This window comes from Stylophora pistillata, chromosome 13, assembly GCF_964205215.1.
Source record: "Stylophora pistillata chromosome 13, jaStyPist1.2, whole genome shotgun sequence".
In the NCBI taxonomy this organism is placed as follows: Eukaryota; Metazoa; Cnidaria; class Anthozoa; order Scleractinia; family Pocilloporidae; genus Stylophora; species Stylophora pistillata.
In genome coordinates this window covers 18,046,593-18,069,582 of record NC_142531.1, presented here as the reverse complement: position 1 = coordinate 18,069,582, position 22,990 = coordinate 18,046,593, and the positions used below count along the sequence as shown (strand labels likewise).

Sequence of the window (22,990 nt, the reverse complement as noted above, 5' to 3'; positions counted from 1 at the left end):
CTATGTCGGCAAAATCCATGAGCATTTTACCTGAGTGCAAGTAAGCTTGGGGTGTCACGAAAACTCACACCCCGAAAACTCAGACTCCTCGAAAACTCAAGAGATAAACTCGACTCATGATCACTCCTGGTAATCCCTCGTGTATTTTGACCTTTTGGGTCTTCATCCAACTGAAGCAGCAAAAGCAAGGCCGCAAGTTGCACGTATCGCAAAATCGTCCGATGGTTGAGTGTTAAAACATTTTAGAGTGACACAAGACTTCATTTAGCTTAGATTTCCTCCATTTTTCCCGTTAATTTTCAACTTTTCATTCACAGTTAACGGGATCAAATGCGCTCGCTCCAACACCAAAGTATTAAAATGTGGCGTGATTTTGACGAGCCGAAAGGGACGTTTGTTTATCTTTTTGTACTTCGTCGCACAGATCCTTGTTGTCGCTCTGTTAAATTCTTAAATATTTCGCGATAATAATGGATACAAACAGAGACTCGGCCCACCAGTCCCAAAACAAAGACAATTTTGCGACCCTTGGGCTAGAGTTCTCAAATGAGGCAGAAAGAGAAAAACAACGCGAAAGAAGACTCGGCATCAGCGCCGTCACGATTCGCCTCGCTGAAGAATCACTCTTGATATTGTTGTTCATCTTTCGCGTCGGATTTGTTGCATTATTCCACCGGTTATATTATAAAAAAATTGGTTCATGCTTTATGCTATGCACTATCGAATTATGGAGCACTTCGGAAGCTTGGAGAACACTTCGAGGGCCCTGAGTTTTCGGTGTCTGAGTTTTCGTGACACCCAGCGACCTTGCCATGAATTCTAGTAGTCGCCTCTAACATAAATAAAACACTCGCGATATGTGAGCATGACTCAGCCAGTCCAGCTTTGCATCCCAAGCAATGGGCTGACAAAATAGTCCCATCGTTTTCGGAAATGACCCAAATGTTCACTAAAGGATCATTCATAAGCTGTGAATGCCAAACTCGTGCTCTCACGGCATACTTGCGGCGATTACTTTGCCTACAACTGAGGTTACAAATCCCGACACCATTTGATTAAACGCCTCTAGACTCTTGAACGCCTTGAACTGCTTCTTGGTGTAGAAGCTAGTCTCAAGAAGGAGGTAACTCAGCAAGTCCGACGCTTCCACTGGAGGCAAGCATTTTGGACTGAACTTCTCGGCTGGTATGCTTGCAGGGTCAACCCCAATCACCGAGATCTTTTGCAAACATCTTTCCTTCCAACCCTCTAAGCTTTCGGCATACTCAGAGAGCACTGGGATACCTTAAGATGAATGCCAGATACTTTTATCGCTTTTTTTCTTCCTGGATATTCATGTAGTTGGCGAAATAATACGGCGATAAGAGAGAGGGCTTCACTATAGAAATCGACTAATTATTCATAAATTTGACACCCGAGGGACACCAACATGGCGGAAACTAACTTCAGCAAAGCTTGTGACGTCACCTGAAACTCAACCATATACTCCTTCCAGAAACAAAAAAAAAAGTATATGAATTTCATCATTTCTTCCTTGACTTTCCTACTCGAAATATCTGCGTAAGCTTAGCTCGATAGCACGATGTTTAGCAGTTGACTAGGGATTAGTTAGAGGGTAACTCTAAACAAATCAACTTTGCCCGCACCCGCGATACAAAATTTAACGGATAAAGTATACTTTAAATTCTAAATGGAATTTGGAACTACTTAACCGACCTTGTTGATGGTGATTGTCTTTCCCTTTTAAGACAGTTGTTTTCAGTTTTTATCGAAGCGAAATATCGCAACTGTCTTTCACCAGGTCACTACATCAAACAGAACATGATGAAGGTGTTACTCCATTTTTACCTGACACTAACAAATTGAACTGTCTCGTTTCTTTTGAAACAGGCAATACTTACCACGACCTGTAGACGTGGGTGCTTTGCCTTCAAATTAAAGTAAAGCATTGCTGTTTGACCGTTTGGTATTTTTCCATCAAACTTCATCCATCACTCACATCAAACAGTTTATCGAATATGATCTTCTGCTTCTTCTTTTCACTTTCGCGGCCATTCTACCTTTTCTCTTTGCCAGAAGCCCATTTTTCCTGAGAAAATTAAAACCTCAGATGCTATCGTTTTTTTTCTATTGAATCATCAAACCCACTTGACTACTTTTGGGTAGACTAGATAAGTTCAAAGCAGCGGTCAATGAGATGTAAGTATGGAGAATTACTGAGTTCATCTCGGAAGTAAAGGGGTCGAGAGCCCTGCGAAAGGGAACTGGAGACCTAGCTTGAATTGGACGACCGGTGCTAATAAATTTTAATGTATTGGACATCTTCACCCAGTCCCTCAAAAACAACAGTGTAATCGCTTTTTGATGGGGAGGTGGTCCTCTATCGGAACTAGTTCAGATTACGCCTTCAACTTGCCTTTGCTTAGGCGGGCCTGTTTGTGCGGGTCTGAAATATTTTTAGCAGTCTGAAGGATGTGGATGGCATTTTCACAGAGTGGTTTATTTTTAGAGGTTACTTGAGCTCATGTAGTCACGAGTCATGTTATGAATTAACTACGCGCTAATCGTGATTGGTCGAAGGGCTTCTGTGGGGAATCCCATTTCATGGTAAATTCAAAATAAAGATAGACTTGTCGTGAAAACACCGTGACATAAGCAAAGGGCAGTTGAATACTCCAAGTAATGGGCACCTGTCCACATTCGGTTATCACTTCTCCACCCAGGAGGATGTGATCGTCCAGATGAGGAGAGTACTGGAATTGCTTTAAAAAGCAGAGATCGTCATCAGAGGTAGGCGAAAAATAATTTTGTTTTGTTTTGTTTTGTCTTGTTTCTTTTTTTTTTTTAACCCTTAATTCCCGTGAGTGACCAAGACAGAATTTCTCCTTACATTATTAATACAATATCAAGCAAACAAGTGATGGAAATAAAGAAAATTATCAAATAAAGGGTTATTAATTGATCAAATACCAAATTCTCCAAACTAACATCATAAGAGTTGTGTGGTCGACATTAAGGAGAATTACTAATCAGATCTTGGGAGTGAAAGGGTTAACTCAAATCATAGGTCTGGCTCGTGGGAAATAATTGGTCTGTTTATATATATATATACATAAGAACTTTACTCCTGTTTTATTTTTGTTTTTTTTTTCTTTCAACAATACAGAAGCGTCATTAAGCAAGATGAAAAAAGTTCATATTTTAAATCAATTAAACGAATAGTCCTTGGAAACATATTAAAAATAAATGGGCGGTTGAAACCTCACATCGTTATTTCATCTATGGGTGTAGCTGAACTATTCGATAAAATATGCTATTTAATAAATGGTAAACACCTCAGCGTACACTATTGAGTTATGGATGCGCGCGGGAGTTGCTACGCCCGAAAGAAGCGTAAGAGTCGCGCGAAACTATAGCCGAGAGCGACTCTAGCTTCTTGAGTGCTTAGCAATGCTCCCAAGTGCATCCATTACTCAGTTGTGTACACTGTGGCGTTTACCATTTCTTTTATAATATAACAATGATACATTGTAACAAAAGAGTTTTCTTTTATTTAACAAATCTTACGTGACCAGAAAAAACAAGCGCGCGCGGAAAACTAGTCTTTGCATTTGCTCACGTCAGTAGCGTTCACCCATGGGCAAACGGTAGACTCTGAATTAACCAATCAGAGCGCGCGCTTTACTGTGATTATGTAATAGTTGCTAATCACAAATAGAATATCCTCACACGACAAGAGAGATGAAAGCTAGATTTTTATTAAAGGAGTTTGGTTTGCTTCGATCTTTACGATTTTCATCTTATGTCCAGGCTTGTTTTATTGAATTCATGAGGAGCGTTCTCCTTTGTATTCTAAACGATCGCATCGCAGCTTCTTTTATTTTTTCTTGAGCCACGAACACAGTAGTTTTGCGGGAAACTATTACAAGTCGTTAACTTTGTATAGGTAATCGCATGGGGCAGAGTAAAATTAAGGATTAATATCAGGCGTGTTTTCAGAAGTTGCTGAAATTGCCCGAGTCGCGAAGCGACAACGGCAATTTCAGCAACTTCTGAAAACACAAATGATATTAATCCTTAATTTTACGAGGACCCATTGCGATTACTTGTTAATGAAATTGAGGGGAAAATTACTGAATTTCTGAATGCGCTCTTCAGTAATCAGTCATAGGAAGCCATTCAAAGTTGACAAAGAATCAATGGCCACAAACGTACGAATGAGCTGAATAAAATTTTATTTTTGCACAAAGATACCAGGACTTTGGATAGGCTTTTCCAGTAATGCATATACCTGCATTGCTTTCAGGCAGTCGGGCTCATATTCATCCCCGTTTTCTTTTCGTAACTAAACATAAAACTGCACCAGTGTTCGGTCGCGGACATCGCTCTCGTACTCTTCTAAATTTGCGTGGAAGTTGCTTTCATTCGCCCACTTAACTTTTTAAAAACGTTCTTCCAGTACTCCGTGCTTTTCCTCGAGTTTTCGTTTTCACTCTTGTCTTTAAATTCTTTGATATATTCCCCGTCAACTATCTCAAAACGAGAAGCCATTGTTACAGAAAATCTTCAGCAACAACATTTCGATACCCTCTTCATTGACAAATCAGCATTCAGTAATTTTGCCCTCTATTTTATTTGTTAATAAATTTAAGAGTCCACTCCTGTTGCAAACTTGCGAGAAGCGCGAATACATTGCCTATTAAAGCAACCCAACCCATTGGTGATCAGTGCTTGTTTTGGGACGAAGTTTTATTCCACACTTCTACCAGTTACCTCATTTCCACAGCTTACTAGGTTCTCCCGTGCATCCAAGATTTTTCCTGTCAGCTCGCGCCAAATTAACCTGTTTGGTATTAGGGCAGAATAACCGAAAAAGATGCAAATTTGATCGTAACCTCTCTTTGATCAGCCCTAAATTAGAGAAGAATGTGCCAACATTGGCCCAGAAGGCTTCATAAAACTCACTTTTCTGAGTTTAGAAATGCTAATTTCCAAATCAACGCTGAGCTATTTGAAGATTAAAGATGTATCTACAATTTGCACTAAAAATGAAATATACTTACTAAGTAGACAAACTATCCTTTTGCTCTTGAAAGTGCAGTAAACTCGTTGAATTTTTTGTTTGAAAGTCATTTTCAAGATCGATTGTTTTTAAAACCCTCACTACCCACCAAAAGTCAACGCACAGCAAATGGCAGATTAATCTCCCCTCTTAAAAAATGTCGCTTATAGTCAACAAATTACATCTATGAACCCCTGATTCACTCTAGAAACCTCCTCTCTTTCACATTGGAGAGCTTCTTTTCAATGATTTTTTTCCTTTAAAATATAAAAAATATATAATTTCAATTATTGTTTCAGATTTATTGCATGTTAGCCACAGCACAACTGATTTGCTTGAAATCGTCGTTAATGAGACTCCAGCGAGGATTTCATAAGCTTCTCAGACTAACCAATCCTCGAAGTTTTAGATTTATGTGTTCTGCAACTCCTAAAGGTTGAATAATCCTACCCTACAAAGAGTTAAAAATGGGAGGAATTTTCCGTGGATGGCGGTGATAATCTATTTACCCATTGAGATCAAAAGCCTCGCCCAATCTCTTCCGCCCTAGGAGCCAGCCATAATTTTATGTAAAATTCTTATCTTTATTTTAATTGTTCCATTTTACGTTCTGTTCAACTAAGTCTGCAGCAAGATCATTCCCTATATTCAGCCATTCTATTTGACTGTTCAACAAGCGATCGGAAAAGGACTGGGTAGGAGGATAGAAGTGTTAACCTGGGTGAAGAAATGAGAATACCCTGAGTAAGAACTAAAAGCTTTTATTATTATATTTTTAGCACATAGATTACAGCAAAGAATAAGTCTAGGAGAAAAGTTTGGAGAAAACTGAAATCTAATAAAGTCCAGTTGAAACTGTATTACTTAACTTTTACTGGTAACCGGTACACACACGAAATCAACCTGTGAAGTCCCTTTAAAAATGGTTCGTGGAAGTAATTAGTAACTAGAAGTTTTCTTTACACACTAACTAATATATTTTCCTACAAAATCCGAAATTAATGACTTTTATACTGCTTTTCTGACTAGTAACTTAGACCTTTATCGCTAGTTAAAAAAAGTCATTCCTCGACGATGTAATTCCGGCAAGTGGAAAAGATAGAATTATATAAATAAGTCGTTTAAGGAAGGTACTTAAAAAATTCTTTAATATCATGACGTATTTCCTTGTAAAAAAAAAAAAACTACTAAAACCCAATATTATCATTCTCCAATAAGGAAAACCTTTTTCATCATACTTGGGATACTATTTGATCCCTTATCAAAAAAATTACAAAACAACTTTAAATGAGTTTGGCAATATAATAAATGTTTGGACTTTACACATCAGATATGATGGAGAGCCTCTCTCGAAAAAAGTACTCAATAGCTTGAGCTACCATACCTATCACTTTCGAAGATAATTTACTTTCAACTCTATAGGCTTCATTAACTAGTCGATTTTCAAAAGATAATTTGGGAAATTTTGCTTATTTTGACTGCTTAACTATTCACTTTTCTGAAAATAAACTTCTTGAAGTTTGTTCTCTGTCAAGTTTTCATCACTCTGCTTTAGAAATGTTCTTTTCCATATTATATATTATACGCTCTTTTAAAGACATGTTCTGCCATGGCAATTACTGAATACCACCAGTCTTTCGCGAAGATCTCTTTCGCAAGTGGAGTCCTTTTCCATTAGGGGGCGCTTAAAAGTACAAGCTTTGCTGAGTCCCAGTACTTTGTGATGCACAGGGTTTCCTTAGCTCATGGCTCTTTGGATGTAGTAGACTTTGGCCACTTTCCAAAATCAAAACTCACGTTGTCGCCAATTAACATAAACGAGGCCCACTTAGAAACATCTTCAAAGCCGTTATTCCTCATCCACTTTCTGGCCTCGTGGAGACATTCGCTGGCACTTTTACCAAGGAATAAATGTCGGTAGAAATAGTTCATGAACTGTTCTGTGGCTGTGTCATCCAAGGCCCATCGTGCCGCCAAAACAGAGCGAGCACCGGATCCTATGAACGCTCGAGCGATTCCAATAACTCCCTCGGCTCTAATCTGTCCACGAGCACTGTGACAACAGCTAAGTACCACCAGTTTAGCTCGCAGCTTGATTTTTGAAATGTCCGCCATCGTCAAAAGGTAGGCTCCTTCTCGTGTAATAAAGGGCATTGGGCGCTCAGGAGAAAGGAGAATCTCTCCCCTTTCAGCATCGCCATGGGCAGCAAGATGAATTAGACTCACTGAGTCAATCGCTTGAAGTACAGCCACCTTTGTCGCATGGCCCCCAGTCAGAGGTGTTACACCGAGAAGCCTTCCAATCATCACTGCCTCATTTCTTGCACATGGCAATGGTGCTATTGTCCTGCGTCTTCCATTGTAAATCACCTCTCCAACCTCAGGATCACCTATTATCAGTGCGCCGGTGTGACTGTGATACTCTGGGGGGCTCTCCTGAATAATCTTGAGAGTCGTTAAAGAAGGAACGATACGGATCCTGGCCATCTCTGAGAAATACTTGCCTCCTTCTTCGCGTAAGGCTGAAAATGGAACTTGGTACATACAGGAATCGGGGACAATTATGATCTCGGGCTCCTTCAATAAATCAGCCACCGGAGAGATAATTATCTTGTGGCATAAGGGAAGATCCGTTTGGATAACTTTGGCAGCATCATCGTCACGAAAGAGCGCGCAATTTTCATGGACAAGCTGCATCGACTCTCTATCGTCAAAAGTTCGATCTTCACATTTCTCTTCGGGTAAAATGCCAAGGCTGCGGAAGCTTCCTGATAAAAACTCATTTAAGCTACGAACTACTCCGGTCGCCTTGTCTGGGTCAAGACTCACTTGTCTTTCCAAAAACAGAATGGCTCTCGTTGCCTTGAGAACCCAAAACCGAACAGATTCTTCGCCAACCGAAATGTACAGGCATGCACAGTCTCCTTCGCTGGGAATAACATTCTGAATGCTACACCATGTTTGTGGATTGCCTGTAATCTGCTCTTTAATGGAATATTGAGTGGCCATCAAGTCGGCCAATGCTCTTGCCCGTCTTAGCTCCTCAACATAAAGGGCGTCCTCTGGCTTTGCAGTGGAAGAAAGTAAGTGACTCAGTATCTTGTAGGGCTGGGTGCCATGCTCCTCTAAAAGTGATATTTTAAGCTCATCGTTGTCTTCGAGGGAACCTCGTATAGTGTCGAATTTTATAATGCTCTGAAAAAGGTACGAAAAGGCAGCTTCACGATCATCTTCTGATACCTTCAACTTCGCTAGCTGATAAAGATATTGAAACTCGTTCAAAATGTGTCTTATATCCCTACTGAGTCGGAGGGCCTTCTCGAAGTATTCTTCGGCCATGACATATTTACCAAGCGAGCGGAAACATGATCCCAAGTTTCCGTAACTGACTAGCTCTCCTTGTCTGTCGCCATTCTCCATAGAAATTTTAAGGGCTCTCTTGTGATATTTCTGAGCCTCATCATATAAACCACGCTTTTGAGCGATTATTCCAAGGTATGTCAAATCATTTGCTTCTCCTCCTCTGTCATCTACTTTCATTCTAATTTCCATTGCTCTCTCAAGATATTTTTCAGCCATCCGATATTGACCGACGCACAGATGTAAACACGTTAAGTCTCCGTAGCTTCTTACTGCTCCACTTCTGTCGCCGATATCTTTTTCGATAGCGAGTGCTTTCTCCAGATACTCTCGGGCCTTGTCATATTGACCAAGCGATTGGAAAAATGTTCCTAGGCACCCGTAGTTTGTTGCTGCTCCAGCTCTGTCGCCAATTTCTATCGTGATTGCGAGTGCTTCCCCCAGATACTTCTGAGCCTTGTTATATTGACCAAGCCAAAGGAAGAATACTCCTACGCCCCTGTAGTTTATTGCCTCTCCATTCCTGACGCCGATTTCTTTTTTGATAGCGAGTGCTTTCTCCAGATACTCTGGGGCCTTGTCATATTGACCAATCGATTTGAACAAGCTTCCTAAGATCCCGTAGTTTGTTGCTTCTCCATCTTTGTCGCCGATTTCTATCGTGATAGCGAGTGCTTTCTCCAGATACCCCTGGGCCCTGCTATATTGACCAAGCGATTGGAATAATTTTCCTAAGTTCCTGTAATTTGCTGCCTCTCCATTCCTGTAACCGATTTCTTTATTGATAGTGAGTGCTTTCTCCAGATAATCTCGCGCCTTGTCATATTGACCAAGCGATTGGAACAATGTTCCTAGGTTTCCGTAGCTTGCTGCTTCTCCATTCTTGTCGCCAATTTCTTTTTTGATAGCGAGTCCTTTCTCCTCATACTTTTGGGCCTTGTCATATTGAGCAAGCGATTGGAATAATGTTCCTAAGTTCCTGTAAACTGCTGCTTCTCCGTTTTTGTCGCCAATTTCCTTTTTTATGGCGAGTGTTTTGTCCAGATACTCCTGGGCCTTATCATATTGACTGAGTGAGTGGGACAATGTTCCTAGCATTGCGTAGATTGCTGCTTCTCCATTTCCGTCACCAATTTCTTTTTTTATGGCGAGTGCTTTCTCCAAATATTCTCGAGCCTTATCACATTGTCCGAATGATCCGAACAATTTCCCTAAGTTTCCGTAGCTTACTGCTTCTCCATTTCTGTCGCCAATTTCTAAATTGATAGCGAGCGCTTTCTTTAGATACTCTCGGGACTTGTCATATTGACCAAGCGAGTGGCACAATGTCCCCAAGTTTCCGTAGATTGCTGCTTCTCCATTTTTGTCGCCAATTTCTGTTTTGATGGAGAGTGCTTTCTTCAGATACTCTCGGGCTTTGCCATATTGACCAGCCGAGTGGAACAATGTTCCAAGGTTTCTGTAGCTTTTTGCTTCTCCATCTCTGTCTTTAATTTGTATTCTGATAGCGAGCGCTCTTTCAAGATGCTCTCGGGCCTTGCCATATTGACCAAGGAAATGAAACAATTCCCCTAGCTTTTCGCAGCTTACTGCTTCTCCATTTCTGTCGCCAAAATTTTTCCTTATGACCAGTGCTTTCTCCTGATACTCTCGGGCCTTGTTATATTGACTAAGCGACTGGAATAACGTTCCCAATTTTCCGTAGCATGTTGCTTCTCCTTCTGCATCGCCAATCACTTTCATGATGTTTTTCGCCACCTCATAAAATTTTGCTGCCTCCACAAGATTATTTTTAACTTGAAGTATATCAGCAAGAATTAAATTCAGGTGACCTTTTAAGAAGTTTTTATTAGAGTCCTGGTTTAAGAGTAATAGTTTCCTAACGTATGCTTCAAATGTTTTTGAATGAAATACCTTGGACCACGTCAAGTTCTCTAAATTCAAAATGCGTTGGTGAAATAAGTTAAACTTGTTTACTGGACTTTCATTGCATAAATCTCCATTGTTTAGTAAAATTGAGCATTCTTTACACAACTGGATGGCTTGTAGAACGAAACCAGTGTTGAGAAGGAAAGTGGCGACAGCTAAACCTATGTTGATGGCTAATGTGATAAATTCTTCTCCTGTATTGTTCATCTTAGCTCTCGTCGCTGTTAATTTGAGAAAAACAAAATGAAAGTTTACTATTACACATCTGAGGCGAATAAGTTATAAAATTTGCAAGAAATCGTTGATTTTGTTGTCTGAACAATTTGAGCACGGAAACCTGGTGTATGATTTGACTAGCCGACTGGCTCCTAAGGGGGTCTCTGATGGATTTCACGGATAACTGTTAAACATTTGGCCATTTTACGACTACTATCATTCATTTTTGCCACCTGAATGTAGTTTATTTTTGTTTACGGTGAACTTTTTTTTACGACTTACGGTTAAAATTTGTCAATTTTAAGTTAAGGGCTGAAATCTTCGAGCTGTTTTACGGCTAGCGGTAAACCTCATTGATACTCTCTCATAAATTGTCTGAAGGCTACACGAGGGGCTATTAGTTCAATACTATTTCAGGGGCCCAAGTATGAATGATTTCTGATCTCGCATTTAAGTCACAAAAGTTTGACCTACGTTCATGTTTCCTGCGCTCGCGTCAGAAGTTTTTGGTTAAGTCAAACTTCAACATTATTTAGATATCGAGAACCGAGCTTTTGGTATTGCCTCATAGCTTAAAACATTGAGGATATGCAAAAGGTAATATGTGCTGAAAATGTGATTTCTTCGTCAATTTCTTATTTCCAACTGTCAACTGATTGACCAATTTTAGTGAACATGGTCAAATGAAACAACAAGAAAGGAAATTGGCTTCATCTTTTATGTAACAAAGGCAGTATAAAGAAGACTTTATGAATTATTTTTCTGTCGATGTGATGTCGATTTGGTAGGTTTTCTGTGCATGTATTTCATTTCTCGTAATATATTAAAAAGGTAAATCCTACACATGAGCCATGTGGCTCGTCGGGCCGGCACTTAACTCCGGTCTCCTTAGCATGAAGCGACTAGGAGTATTTCTACTCCCCCCCGGATGGGATGTTAGTCCATCGCAGGGTTACCCCTAGCATTAAATTCGCCGGTACCCATTTATACACGTGGGTTAGAGAGGCACTGTGAGAGTAAATTTTCTAGCCTAAGAACACAACACAATGTCCCAGCCGAGGCTCGAACCCGGACTGCTCAATCCGGAGTCGAGCACACAAAAATGAGGCCACCGCGCCTCCCACCGTAATATATTAGCTTGGATAAAAAAACAGTAAACTTTACTTTTCCAAAAAAAATGGTTTTCCTCCCTAATATATATATTTAGCCAAGCTTAAAAGCGGAGCTCGCATTTTTACTTTTGTTTTTTTTCTGCACGTCTCAAGGGCAAAACGCCTTGCCCCGTTCAGGACTCGAACCTAGGTCGTCCGACTCGGAGCCCAGTGCACCAACCGCCGGACTACCGGACAAAGCCGCGGCGTTGGCGTGCCCGCGGTAGAGTGGACGGACGTACTGTCATTAGACCAACTTTTTTTCGGCTTGATGGGTTACTGCTACCATTTTTCACTACTACCATTTTTTATGGGGCTACGCTGCGCGCGCTGCGATCTCCACTATTAATTATTAATATTAATTATTAATATTAATCTGTACACCTGGCGAATATCGACTGCTCTAGTTTAGTTTAAGACATCGGTCAAATAATTGCACATGCACACCAAGGTGGATAATTTGTTAATGTAAACACGAAGGATCTGAGTGAGGCAAGTGAGTTTTTCCGAAATTCGATTTTTCTAAAGGGGACACATACACAATTTTGTTCTAAACTTTACTCACTTTGTGTTAGTTTACACTCTCGGAATTTTTTTTTGTTTTTACGCTTTGCACGGCTGTGAGTTGAAGTCATCCGTAAACTTGGCCCTGTTAGCTGTAGTTTTTGTTTGTTGTGTTAATGGTGGAGTTGCCGGTAAACACCGAGGGGGGCCGTTTGAAAAAAAGGAAGAACCAGAGCCACAAAAAATATCTGTGACGATAACAGGTCAATGTTTACAGCGGACAATGTGTGCAGCCATTTAGTTTCTGCTTCCTGGTCGATATATTTTTTCGATCGCTTGACGTGTGTTTACAGAACTGGTTGGAAAACTTTGGTTTTCTGATTTCCTTCAGTTACAGAAAGAGGGTTTAAGAGGTATAAAAAATGTTGGGAACCCTTGCATAAAAGAGAGAACTAAGTTCTGTACAAGATTCCTTGAGAGCAAACAAGTTCATTCAGAGGAGGAACACATCATCGGCGAGAGATGCAAGGAAAATAATACTGAATTCTGGCCCGCCATGCCAAGGAATGTCAGAAAACCATAGTTTTAGCCGTTTTAGACTGTAGTATTAGACACCTTAAGATCGTCCGGTTCCGGGCACGGGTAAGGGTAGGACTACTCGTACCCGTACTCGATTACACACCGGGGAGACCAATTAAACTTAAGATACACCGTGTAACACCGGGTACGATCTGGACGAAATTCCTGCGCAAAAGGCTGGCCTCACAGCAAAAACTTCTCTTGCAAGGTCTATTTTGTATTTCATACGCCATCTGAACATTATCTGAAATAAGCTAAAAACATTTTTCTATCAATTTAATTTACTATTTTTCGCTTTTCTCACAATATTTTACAAATTTGGAAGAAACATCGTTTACTTCTATCAAAACATTTTAATCAAGAGGTATCCTATCAAGTCACCATAAAGTATGTAATTTAAATTTTGGTGTTTTTCATGGTGGTTCATGACTTGTTGTATTTAAAATCGAATTCAAATGTGTCTCAACCAAAATTTGAACAAGAGACTACACCTCAGTCATCGCGTGGTATGAAAAGCAGCACGACCTTTTGACAGGCAAAAATTTCTCCATATTTGTCCTTCAACAAAACTTTTTCGTAATCCCAAAACGCTTCAAATCAGAAAAACAAGTGTTTATATAAGAATCTGGATACCATTCTGGTCTAGTAAGCAAAGATAAAGACCATAAAAACTTCCCCGTTTCTACATTTTTACCGAGCGTGAACTCACTTGTAGACCACTGATTACCCCGGAAAACGTGTAGCTTTTACGGGAAGGACGCGATTACGTGTTAATTCAATGAATTCAAAATGGCGTTAGCCGTACCCGTGCGTGAAAATCGGGGTATCTTAAGGTGTCTGTTGTGGAATTTTCCCCTCTAGTTCAGTCAGGATTGCCACTTCAAAACACTAGACCTACAAGTGATCCTAAGCAATTAACTTACCATTTAGAAAGTTATAAACATTCAGCGTTCACTTTGTTGAAAACAAAGTTAATACTTGGATGATGCTTTTACCTGGAAAAAGGAAAAAATCTATTGGTAATGAACATATCATAATCCCTACAGATGGAACAAGAGTTGGGGATGTGTCCACAATAGTTGTCATGCCATTTAATAAAATAAAAGCAAACTCAATATATATGTAGTCAGTGATTTCAGTTACTGTGAAGCATTAGGATAATCGACAATGAGCCCAAGTCATTTTTTGTACGGTGAGGTTTCCCTCTGGTGAGTTATCACTACCCCTAGATTTCGGGCAGATATTTTACAGGTGGCCATTGTTTGAAAACGTCAGTTTGGTTGCCTAAGAAATGAGCAAAGAACAGCAACTTTTGCCTAATTCTTCCTCAAAAATGATCTCCCATCAACCATGTACAAGCAATGAATTATAATCTAACTACGCTAAGTAGATTACAAATAACGCCCGAATCGAGTAACTGAAAACTGAAGAGTTCAATCCTCGTTATATTCTGGATTAGAATTATATTTTTTTCCATCCTTTTTCGCAATTTTGTATAATATGATTAACATGTAATTTTCGTACACGCCTTGTACTTAATGAATAAACGATTGGTGAAACACATAAGTGTGATTTTCTTTTGGATCGTCTTTGATCCCTTCCCAATTTCAGTGATTTTAAAATACTTTGGACCACAGTTTTCATTTTTGCTTTAAACTGAGTCATAAATTGGCAGGAACAGTGGTTGATATCTAGGGGGGTATCCAGGGGTTAATTAGAGAGACTTAACTCCCTATCTCACAATTAATGATAATCAAACATTCTGATTTTCTCCTAAATATAAAAAAAAATAAAGTAGACGCAGCTATAAACCCCACCCACCCACCCGTATCTAAGGTGTTACCTGCAGTACATGAGCACAAACAATTACAGTGAGAACAATATTAACGTCAGTCATGCACCACCTATTACTGAGACGTCATGTGCTCCAATCACAATTAACCCATTATTTGGCCCCGTGGGTTATTTGTCCTTGGCCTGTTAAGCCTTGGTAATGTAGTCCAGGATCATTTCCCCTTCTCTCCCCTCCATCGAAAAAGTATCAAATATTGATTGTCAATCCTCGGGGTCTAGCCAAATCCTCCCTCTAAAGTCACCTGCTTGGTGCCATATTTTAGTCATCTGGAGTTAACGCCTTCAAGTGTAAAGACCAGTGATGTGGTTATTTTAAAGCAAAATACCAATCGACTTCGTCCGTTTTTCTTATCTATTATATAAGTTAGTATTTTTGTGTTCGATCATGCTAATCACATCCGTTAGAAAATGAAAAGTTCACGAAGACAATGAGCTGATTATCACGCACAGGTCAGTTGCCGTTTAAAGATAAAAGCTTCAGTTGTACTTCGATCGATCTTGCGGTGAAAATCCAGCCCTTCCAATGGGATGGACACGGCCTGACGTTCCCTTTAAAACAGAGTAAAATGTTTCATTACGGCATGTTCAAATCCGTCATTGCTAAATTTTATTACTACAATTGTGACCTACAAAACCGAAATACGCTTACTTTAGTTGGAACACTTAATTATTTTGAGTAAACTGCTGTAAAGTTCTCCATATCTTCTTAGGAGATCTTTGGAAAACATGGAGGAAAGCCTTCGGCTCGCGATTTAATAATCTATCCTCGTGTTCTCTCGACATCCCAAGTGGCTTTATCTCGTTATGGAGCCCGGGAAAAATGTGTTCCATTGCTTTTAAGACATAACTAGTTACATGTGGGCTCTTAACCTGATAAAGCATCCGCTTGGAAACTAATTGACTTTGAGACGACAAGTACTATGTTAATTCAGTTTATATTCTCTTGGTTAATTATGCTAAAATAATAAATAGTACATAAGCTGCGAGGTATTCAGGGCGTTACCAGGATAACAAACCATGCCATACTACTAACTGAAGACGTCATGCACTTTTTTTACAATAAAACCATCATTACCAAATGCGGCTTATTTGTCCTTAGCCGTCTATTAACCTTTGAAAGTGAAATTTTTGCGAATTCCGAGAAATCAGCAAATCTTGACATCAGTAAAAAAAACTAGTCCCGTGTAAAGGTTTTTTTTTTTTTATGTGGGGTAAAAATACTAAATTAAACAGGAGGTAACCTTTTAAAGCTTGCAGTTGATTCATAAATTTTCGAATACAAGGAAGAACCCCGCCATATAAAATTTCATCATCACTCGCGTGATAATTTTGGAGCAAATTACCGATCGACTCCGTCCGTTTTTCATATCTATTACATCAGTTAGTTTATTTCCTTCTTTGAACATACAAATCACACCAGCTGGAAAATGAAAAGCTCTCGAAGACAATTAGCTGATTATCACGCGCGGATAGCTTACTGTTTAAAGAAGAAGCTTCAGTTGTTTGGTGATCGATCTTATCATGAAAATCCAACCGTTTCAAAGAGATGAACACTGAGGCCTGACGTTTTCTGTGAAACAGAGTAAAATGTTCTATTTTTGAAAGCTCAAATCAATCATTTTTTTTTATAGACGTTCGACGTACAAAACCGAAATAAATTGACTTACTTTTTTCAGTATTTTTACTGACAAAACACTACCAGTATTTTTACTGAGCTATTTAACGACTATATAACGTTGTTCCTGCGAGGAAAATTTTTTATCTAAGTTATGCGTCGATGGATACCGCTGTGACACTATTTTCATGGGCAAGAGCTGGAAATACCGTATCTTCGGATCTATATAATTTGCTGATTTAAACAGTTAAATGCTCTCTCTTCAAGAAAAAAAAATTCTTTTTAGCTTCATGATGCGCCGATCACATCTATTAAGATATTTTTGGAAGGAAAACTTATGTTTCACATAGCGCACAATACTGCAATAATGTGAGATGTTTATCGTCTTCTGCTGTCTTCCTATAAGTGTCATGGCAGGAGCCTAAAACATAACGTACTAGTGACTGTAAGCCGAAAACCACAAAAGGTGAGAACTGAACTGTGTGTCGAGTGAAACATCGGGTCAAAATTGGGTCAAGATAGGAATTCTATTGCTACACTCGCTCACTCACTCACTCACTCACTTATTCACCCAGTCACTCACTCACTCACAACATCTTGATAACATTGGTGGCTTCGCCTCCTACATGAGGCAGTAGGCACAAAAACCCAGCCGTTATTTTGAGGAATTTTTGATGATATGTACGTAAAATATGATGAGGAAAACTTGTAGAATTTTCATCACTATCTGGCGATCGCCCGGTGTTAGCGCTCTCTAATTGAGTTTAATTTACAGCTTCTTAGGACATTTCTGTTGTTAGTTTTCAAAAAAAAAATTTCCTGCAGGAAATTTCGAGAAAAATCGTCTGTAGCTGACGATGATGTTCGTAACATCGAAACATGTCTTCGAAATTAAAAAATGTCGTACTCTTCTTGAAGATAACGACTGCAGGTAGACATATTATCCTGCATTGCATATTTTAGTTTAGGTTTATTCCCCCCTCTCCCTTCCCTTCCAAAAGGAAGTTGACTGTTTATGAGACAGTTCAAGATCTCCCTGATGTCATCTACGTATTTCGATATTTCAGCCATATTTGAATTGACACCTTTAATGGTAAGATCAGTGATGAGGTCATTTCAAAGCAAAACAATATCGCTTCAACCAAATCACACCAGCTAGAAAATGAAAAGTTCATGAAGATTCCATTATCACGCACATATAACTTACTTAGACCAAAGGTCAAGTTGCACTGTGATCAATCTTGTGATGCGATTCCAACGAATCTAAAGGAATACAGACCGAGGCCTCACCCTGTAAAACAGATCAAAAAGTTACATTTTTGCATGCTCATTCATTATAAAAGTTTGATGTACAAAACCGAAATGCATTCACCCAAATCGGAACATTTGATCATTTAGGGGAAATTGCTGAATTACTCTATATATCTTCCATTCAGAGTAAGAAAAAAGTTTATGAATTTCACTATTTCTTTCTTGATTTTCTCTCTCGAAAGATCTGCGTAACCTTGTCTCGATAACACGATGTTTGGCAGTTGACTAAGAATTATTTAGAGGGTAACTCTAAACAAATCAACTTTACCTGCACCCGTGATACAAAAATTTAACGGCCGGATACAATATACTTTAAGTTCTAAATGGCATTTAAAACCATTAAACCGACCTTGTTGTTGGTGATTGTCTTCCCCTTTTTAGACAGTAGTTTTCAGTTTTTTTTCGTTATGAGATACCACGATTGTCTTCCACCGATCACTGCATCAAAGAGAACATAATCGAGGTTTATTCCTTTTTTATATGACACTAACAGATTAAACTGTCTCGTTTGTTTTGAAACAGTGAATACTTACCACGACCTGTAAACATAGGTGTTTCACCTTTTAATTAAAGGAAGGCTTCTTAGCCAGTCCTTTTGGTATTTTTCCATCAAATATCACCCGTCACTTACATCAAACAGTGAATAGAATATGATCTGCTTCTTCTTGTCACTTTCGTAGTTTTTCTGCCCTTTCTCTTGGCCGGAAGCCCATTTGCACTTAGAAAACGAAAACCTCAGAAACTACCTTATTTTGATTGAATCATCAAACCCACTTGATTACCTTTGAGTAGACCAGAAACGTTCAAAGTAGCTGTCAATGAGATGTTCAGTCTACTCCTGTCTTAAATAGTATCATTGGACAACTCTACTTTCTATGACAATCCTTGAGACATAAACAGAAACATAAAATGTCATTATTTAATTAAAGCTATTAGAAATGACACTATTTAACAAATGGTAAATACCACAGCTACACTCTTGGGTTATGGATGCACGCGAGAGGTTGCTAAGCACGAAAGAAGTGTAAGAGTCGCGCGAGACGATAGCCGAGAGCCACTCTAGGCTATTAATATTTGCCGAGAAAAATTATGGATAATACATGGGCGCGAGTAGATATATATGGAGTACTCTTCGAGTGTTCAAATCGATAGCTTGTTGCGGCGACTGCGGCGCTCGCTGTTTAGAAATCAATACACAGTGCAGAGGTATTCGACTCGTGTCGTTCTCGTTCGTTTTACTCGAACCATACGGATATTTTAAACGCAACCAAACTTGTACAACGGTGAAAACTATGATAAAAGGCAAACAAGAGCGGTAGTAAGAGAGAAACCTAAGGTAACAAGCAAAGACTACAACTAAAACATGATTCAAAAGGCAAACACTCACAATCTGTGCTCCTTAAAGCGAACGACCATATGCTACAAATAACGCGATACATTTATAAACTTAAGCATGTCGTGCAAGTGTCACTAAAGGTCAACGGACAAAAAAAAATGAGAGATCTCAAATATGAAACGGCGATCAAAACACAGCTCACGAGAGAGCGCAGCGAACGAGTGAGATGTCGAGTTGAATATTCGAAGAGAAATTCCATATCTACAAGCAACCATATATATTTTTGTTTATTTCGTAAACCCAATAGCCCTTTATTGAGAAGAAAATCCGACTTTGTTGATGAATATGAAAAACATTTTAGGGTTCAAAGAGTGCCTTGGCGATAAGGCAACGAGGCTCAAGATGTCAAATCCTCTAGATGTCAATTTTCGTTTTCAGCCGCGAGAAATTCCATTACCCAAGCCATTTAATAATCGATTTAGCTACTGAGATCAAAGAACTCGCCAAATTTCTTCCTCCCTCAGAGCCAGCCACAATTTTATGCAAAATTCTTCTTTTTATTTTAATTATTCCATTTTTTGTTCAGTTCAAGCTAGTCTGCAGTAATATCATTCCTTATATTCCGCCATTTTGTTTGATTGTTTAGCAATCGATCGGAAATGGATTGGGGAGGAGTAATGAAATAAGTGCTAAGTTGGGTGAAGAAGAAACGAGAATACCCTGATCAAAAACTAAAAGCTTTTATTATTTTTTTTTTTTATCAACCCATCGATTAGAGCAAAGAATGAGTCCAGGAGAAACGTTTCGACAAAATTGAAATCTAATAAAGTCTAGTTGAAAGTGAGGGGTATCGAATGGTCCAATTCAATTTACAAGTGCTGGCAAAATTTGGCCTCTGCTCGAATTGCCCGCAAAAATAAGGCGGCTGTCAGAAATGACGGTTACAATCAAAGATATTTGAAAATACGCGATAATTGTCAAGTTCGTTGCGTTTAGTGCGCGCGCGATCGTCGTCATTAAAAAAGAATATTCTTAGCTTTAGCAGGAACTTCCTAGCATATCTGCAACCTGACGCGGGTAAACTCTACTTTGCGGACAGCTGAGGTGATTCTACTCTCTGGAAGACGTCATACCTTGTAGGCAGGATTTGTGTCAGTATTACCGTGAGGATTTCTCCTTTCCCTTTTCCTTTTGGTGACTTTGGTCATCCATCCACTTTCCTGCTCGTCTGGTTGGTTTCCAACTTCGCTAGTTGGCACTTTAGGGCTTTTTGGGCGTTTTTTTGCCCCTTTTTCTTTCTTGTTTTCACAATGGTGTTGTCCTTGCCAAGGACATTTGACATCCGTTGTGAGCATTTCCCTGTAGGGATGCTCCCTCAGGATGTGTTTAGTCTTATCTATGCCTTTTTGTGGAGGACTCTCCACACAAAGTTGCGTCCATTCATGCCGTCCCGAATCGTGTTGCCCATGTAACTTTTGATGTTGAGGAAGCCAAAACCTACTATGAAAGGCTTGGCGAGATTACTATTAACGGGGTAACGTGTGAGGTCATCAAGCCCCCACCGGCCCCCCCCCCCCAAGTCACCTTAGTTAATGTAATATTTGGTACTCCTTCGAGGGTCCTATTGAGCCAATATCTGCTGCTTTGAGCCCTTCTGGGGATGTTAAGAGTGTCAGCTTCCAGAAATGGTCTGCGAGGCCAGCAGTGTCCACTGGGACCCGCCTGGTCCGCATGGTGTGTCGCAGGGAAATACTCAGGTTCATTGTCATCAATGGAGTCAGGTGCAATGGAAGATATATAGAGTCAGGGTAGCCCCTCCGTTGCGACATTTGTCGTGCGGTAGGACACAAGTCCTCTTCCTGCCCCGACAAAGGCAAATGCTTAGGTGTCACCAGACTGGGCATTTTTCCCGAACTTGTTCTCTGGCTTGGAGTCACCATACTGCTGTTTCGAGCCCAAATCAAGATCGCGGGCAGGCCGCTCCTGAGCTTGCCCCTGGCCCTGAAGTTAATGCAGATGCTCCCCACGGGTCCGCTCACGCGAGCGCCGTTGAGGAGACTGCAGCCGAGAGTCATGCAGCCGCTCCGGATGTCAGTCCTGAACCCTCCGATGGTGTTGTGGTGGTCGAAGAGGGGGACGCCCCTAGTCGTGTTGTCAGCACTGGTGGTTATCTGATTGATAAGGAGACCCCTGCCCCAAGTGGGTCCGTAAAGCCTGATCTGTTTGATGAGAGTTTCAACAGTATTGATGAACCAAATTCTGTTGGTGAATCTAGTAATTGTAGTGAAAACTTAGTCAATGAAACAAATAATAGCACAAATAATAGTAGAAATAATAGTAGAAATAATAGTAAAAATAATAGCACAAACAATAGTATAAATAATAGTACAAATAATAGTACAATTTATCTAGGAGAAGACCCTATTCTAAGTACGGTTACTAGTCTAAATAACTTTGGAAGTATTGCGGATGAACCTTTTCCTCCATGTTGGGCCGACGCCTCCCAGTTGGAGGACGATGAAATGCCCCGGACCCCTGTTCCTTTTAAAATATCTGCTTCTGAAGTCTCATCTGACGGTGCAACTGGCCTTGCGCGTCCCTCCAGGTCGCCCAACCCTCGTAAAAGATCTTCAAAGAAGGCCCCTGGCCACCACTCTATTCGTAAGGGTGTGACTGCGGCTGCCAGGTTGGCCACTAGTCAGGGTGTTTCTAAAAAGAAATAATGGGCACTCTTCCCTTTTTTCTGATGGCTTTGTCCATACTTACTTTAAATTGTAATGGGATCAGGGATCATTCCAAACGGATCAGCCTCGTGTAGTGGTTGCGGATCCTACCTGCGAGTGCAGACGTTGTCTACCTCCAGAGACCCATTGTTCCTCCGTGTCTGAATGTTCCTCGTGGTTCTCTTCCTCTGACTTTAATGCTGTCGCCTACCCTGGTTCTGTCCATTGCTGTGGTTGTGTAATTCTCTTTCGTCCCTCTTTGTCTTTAAATAATTCTTGGTGTGACGATGCTGGCCGTTATCTTAGTGTGAGTTTTCCTTTCTTGGTAAAGTGTTCCGTTTTGTGTGCCTATACGCTCCTAACTGCAACCCTGCGCGCGACGATTTCTTCGATAGCCTTCATACTCGGATTGATCCCTCGATCCCAACTCTTCTGGCCAGTGATTTCAACGCGGTCTTTGACAGGTCTCTCGACCTTCGCGGTTCAGACCCCGCCCGCACGTCCCGCGAGAGCTCCTCTGCGCTCAGCCACTTATTCCAATCGTGCTGCGTGATCGACATATGGAGGTACTTGTACCCCTCTTCCCCTGCCTTCACCTGGACTAGGTGGGATGGCAGTCTCGCCTCTCGTATCGACCTTTTTGTCGTCCCTTTTTCGTGGGTTTCTACTGTTCCTTCTTGTTCCGTCTATTGCTGCTCGTTTTCTGACCATCGTGGTGTTCTGCTCTCAACCTTTATCCCTGACGCCACCCCTCCTTGTCGTGGCTATTGGAAGTTCAATGCCTCCATCTTAGACGACCCTGGATATATACATCTCGTGACAGATGCTTGGCTTGCTTGGCGCAACTCCATTCCCCGCTTCCCCACGCTTGGGAAATGATGGGATGAAGGGAAAAGTCGTATCAAGGGTCTTACTGTACGTTACTGCTGCTGGAAGTCCTCGGCTTCCTCAGCTAATAGAGACACCCTGGTGAGACTAATTCAACATCTCTAAGACAAGCTCGACGCCGGCACTACCTCTTGTGTGAGCCCCTTCCAGTCAGCCCTCTCGCAAGTGGCTGCAATAGATTCCCTAGCCGCTAAGGGTGCACAAGTCCGCTCAAGGATAAGATGGGTGGAGGAAGGGGAATCCTCCTCAGCATATTTCTTCCATTTAGAGAAAAAGCGCTCCACTGACCGTCTCATCGCTGCGCTGCGAGATCCTGATGGCTCTATCGTCTCCTCTCCCTCTGCCTTATGTGCTTCCCTCCGATCTTTTTACTCTTGCCTCTTCCCTGCTTCGCCCACTGACCCTCTTATTCAATCTTCACTACTTCACAATCTGACCACCACACTTCCACGTGATCAGGCC

General features: G+C 40.6%; 1 protein-coding gene across 1 annotated transcript; it reads right to left on the bottom strand.

Annotated features, from left to right (window-relative positions):
* Nucleotides 1-5,807: 5,807 nt before the first annotated feature.
* LOC111333521 (uncharacterized) lies at nucleotides 5,808-18,230 on the bottom strand. Its single transcript, XM_088743886.1, has 5 exons — nucleotides 18,115-18,230; nucleotides 17,931-18,019; nucleotides 17,478-17,561; nucleotides 13,725-13,796; nucleotides 5,808-10,572 (listed from the first exon to the last, which is right to left on the bottom strand). Exon 5 carries the CDS (start codon nucleotides 10,556-10,558, stop codon nucleotides 6,806-6,808), a length of 3,753 nt encoding a protein of 1,250 aa, XP_088600012.1. The 5' UTR covers nucleotides 10,559-10,572; nucleotides 13,725-13,796; nucleotides 17,478-17,561; nucleotides 17,931-18,019; nucleotides 18,115-18,230; the 3' UTR covers nucleotides 5,808-6,805.
* Nucleotides 18,231-22,990: the final 4,760 nt, after the last annotated feature.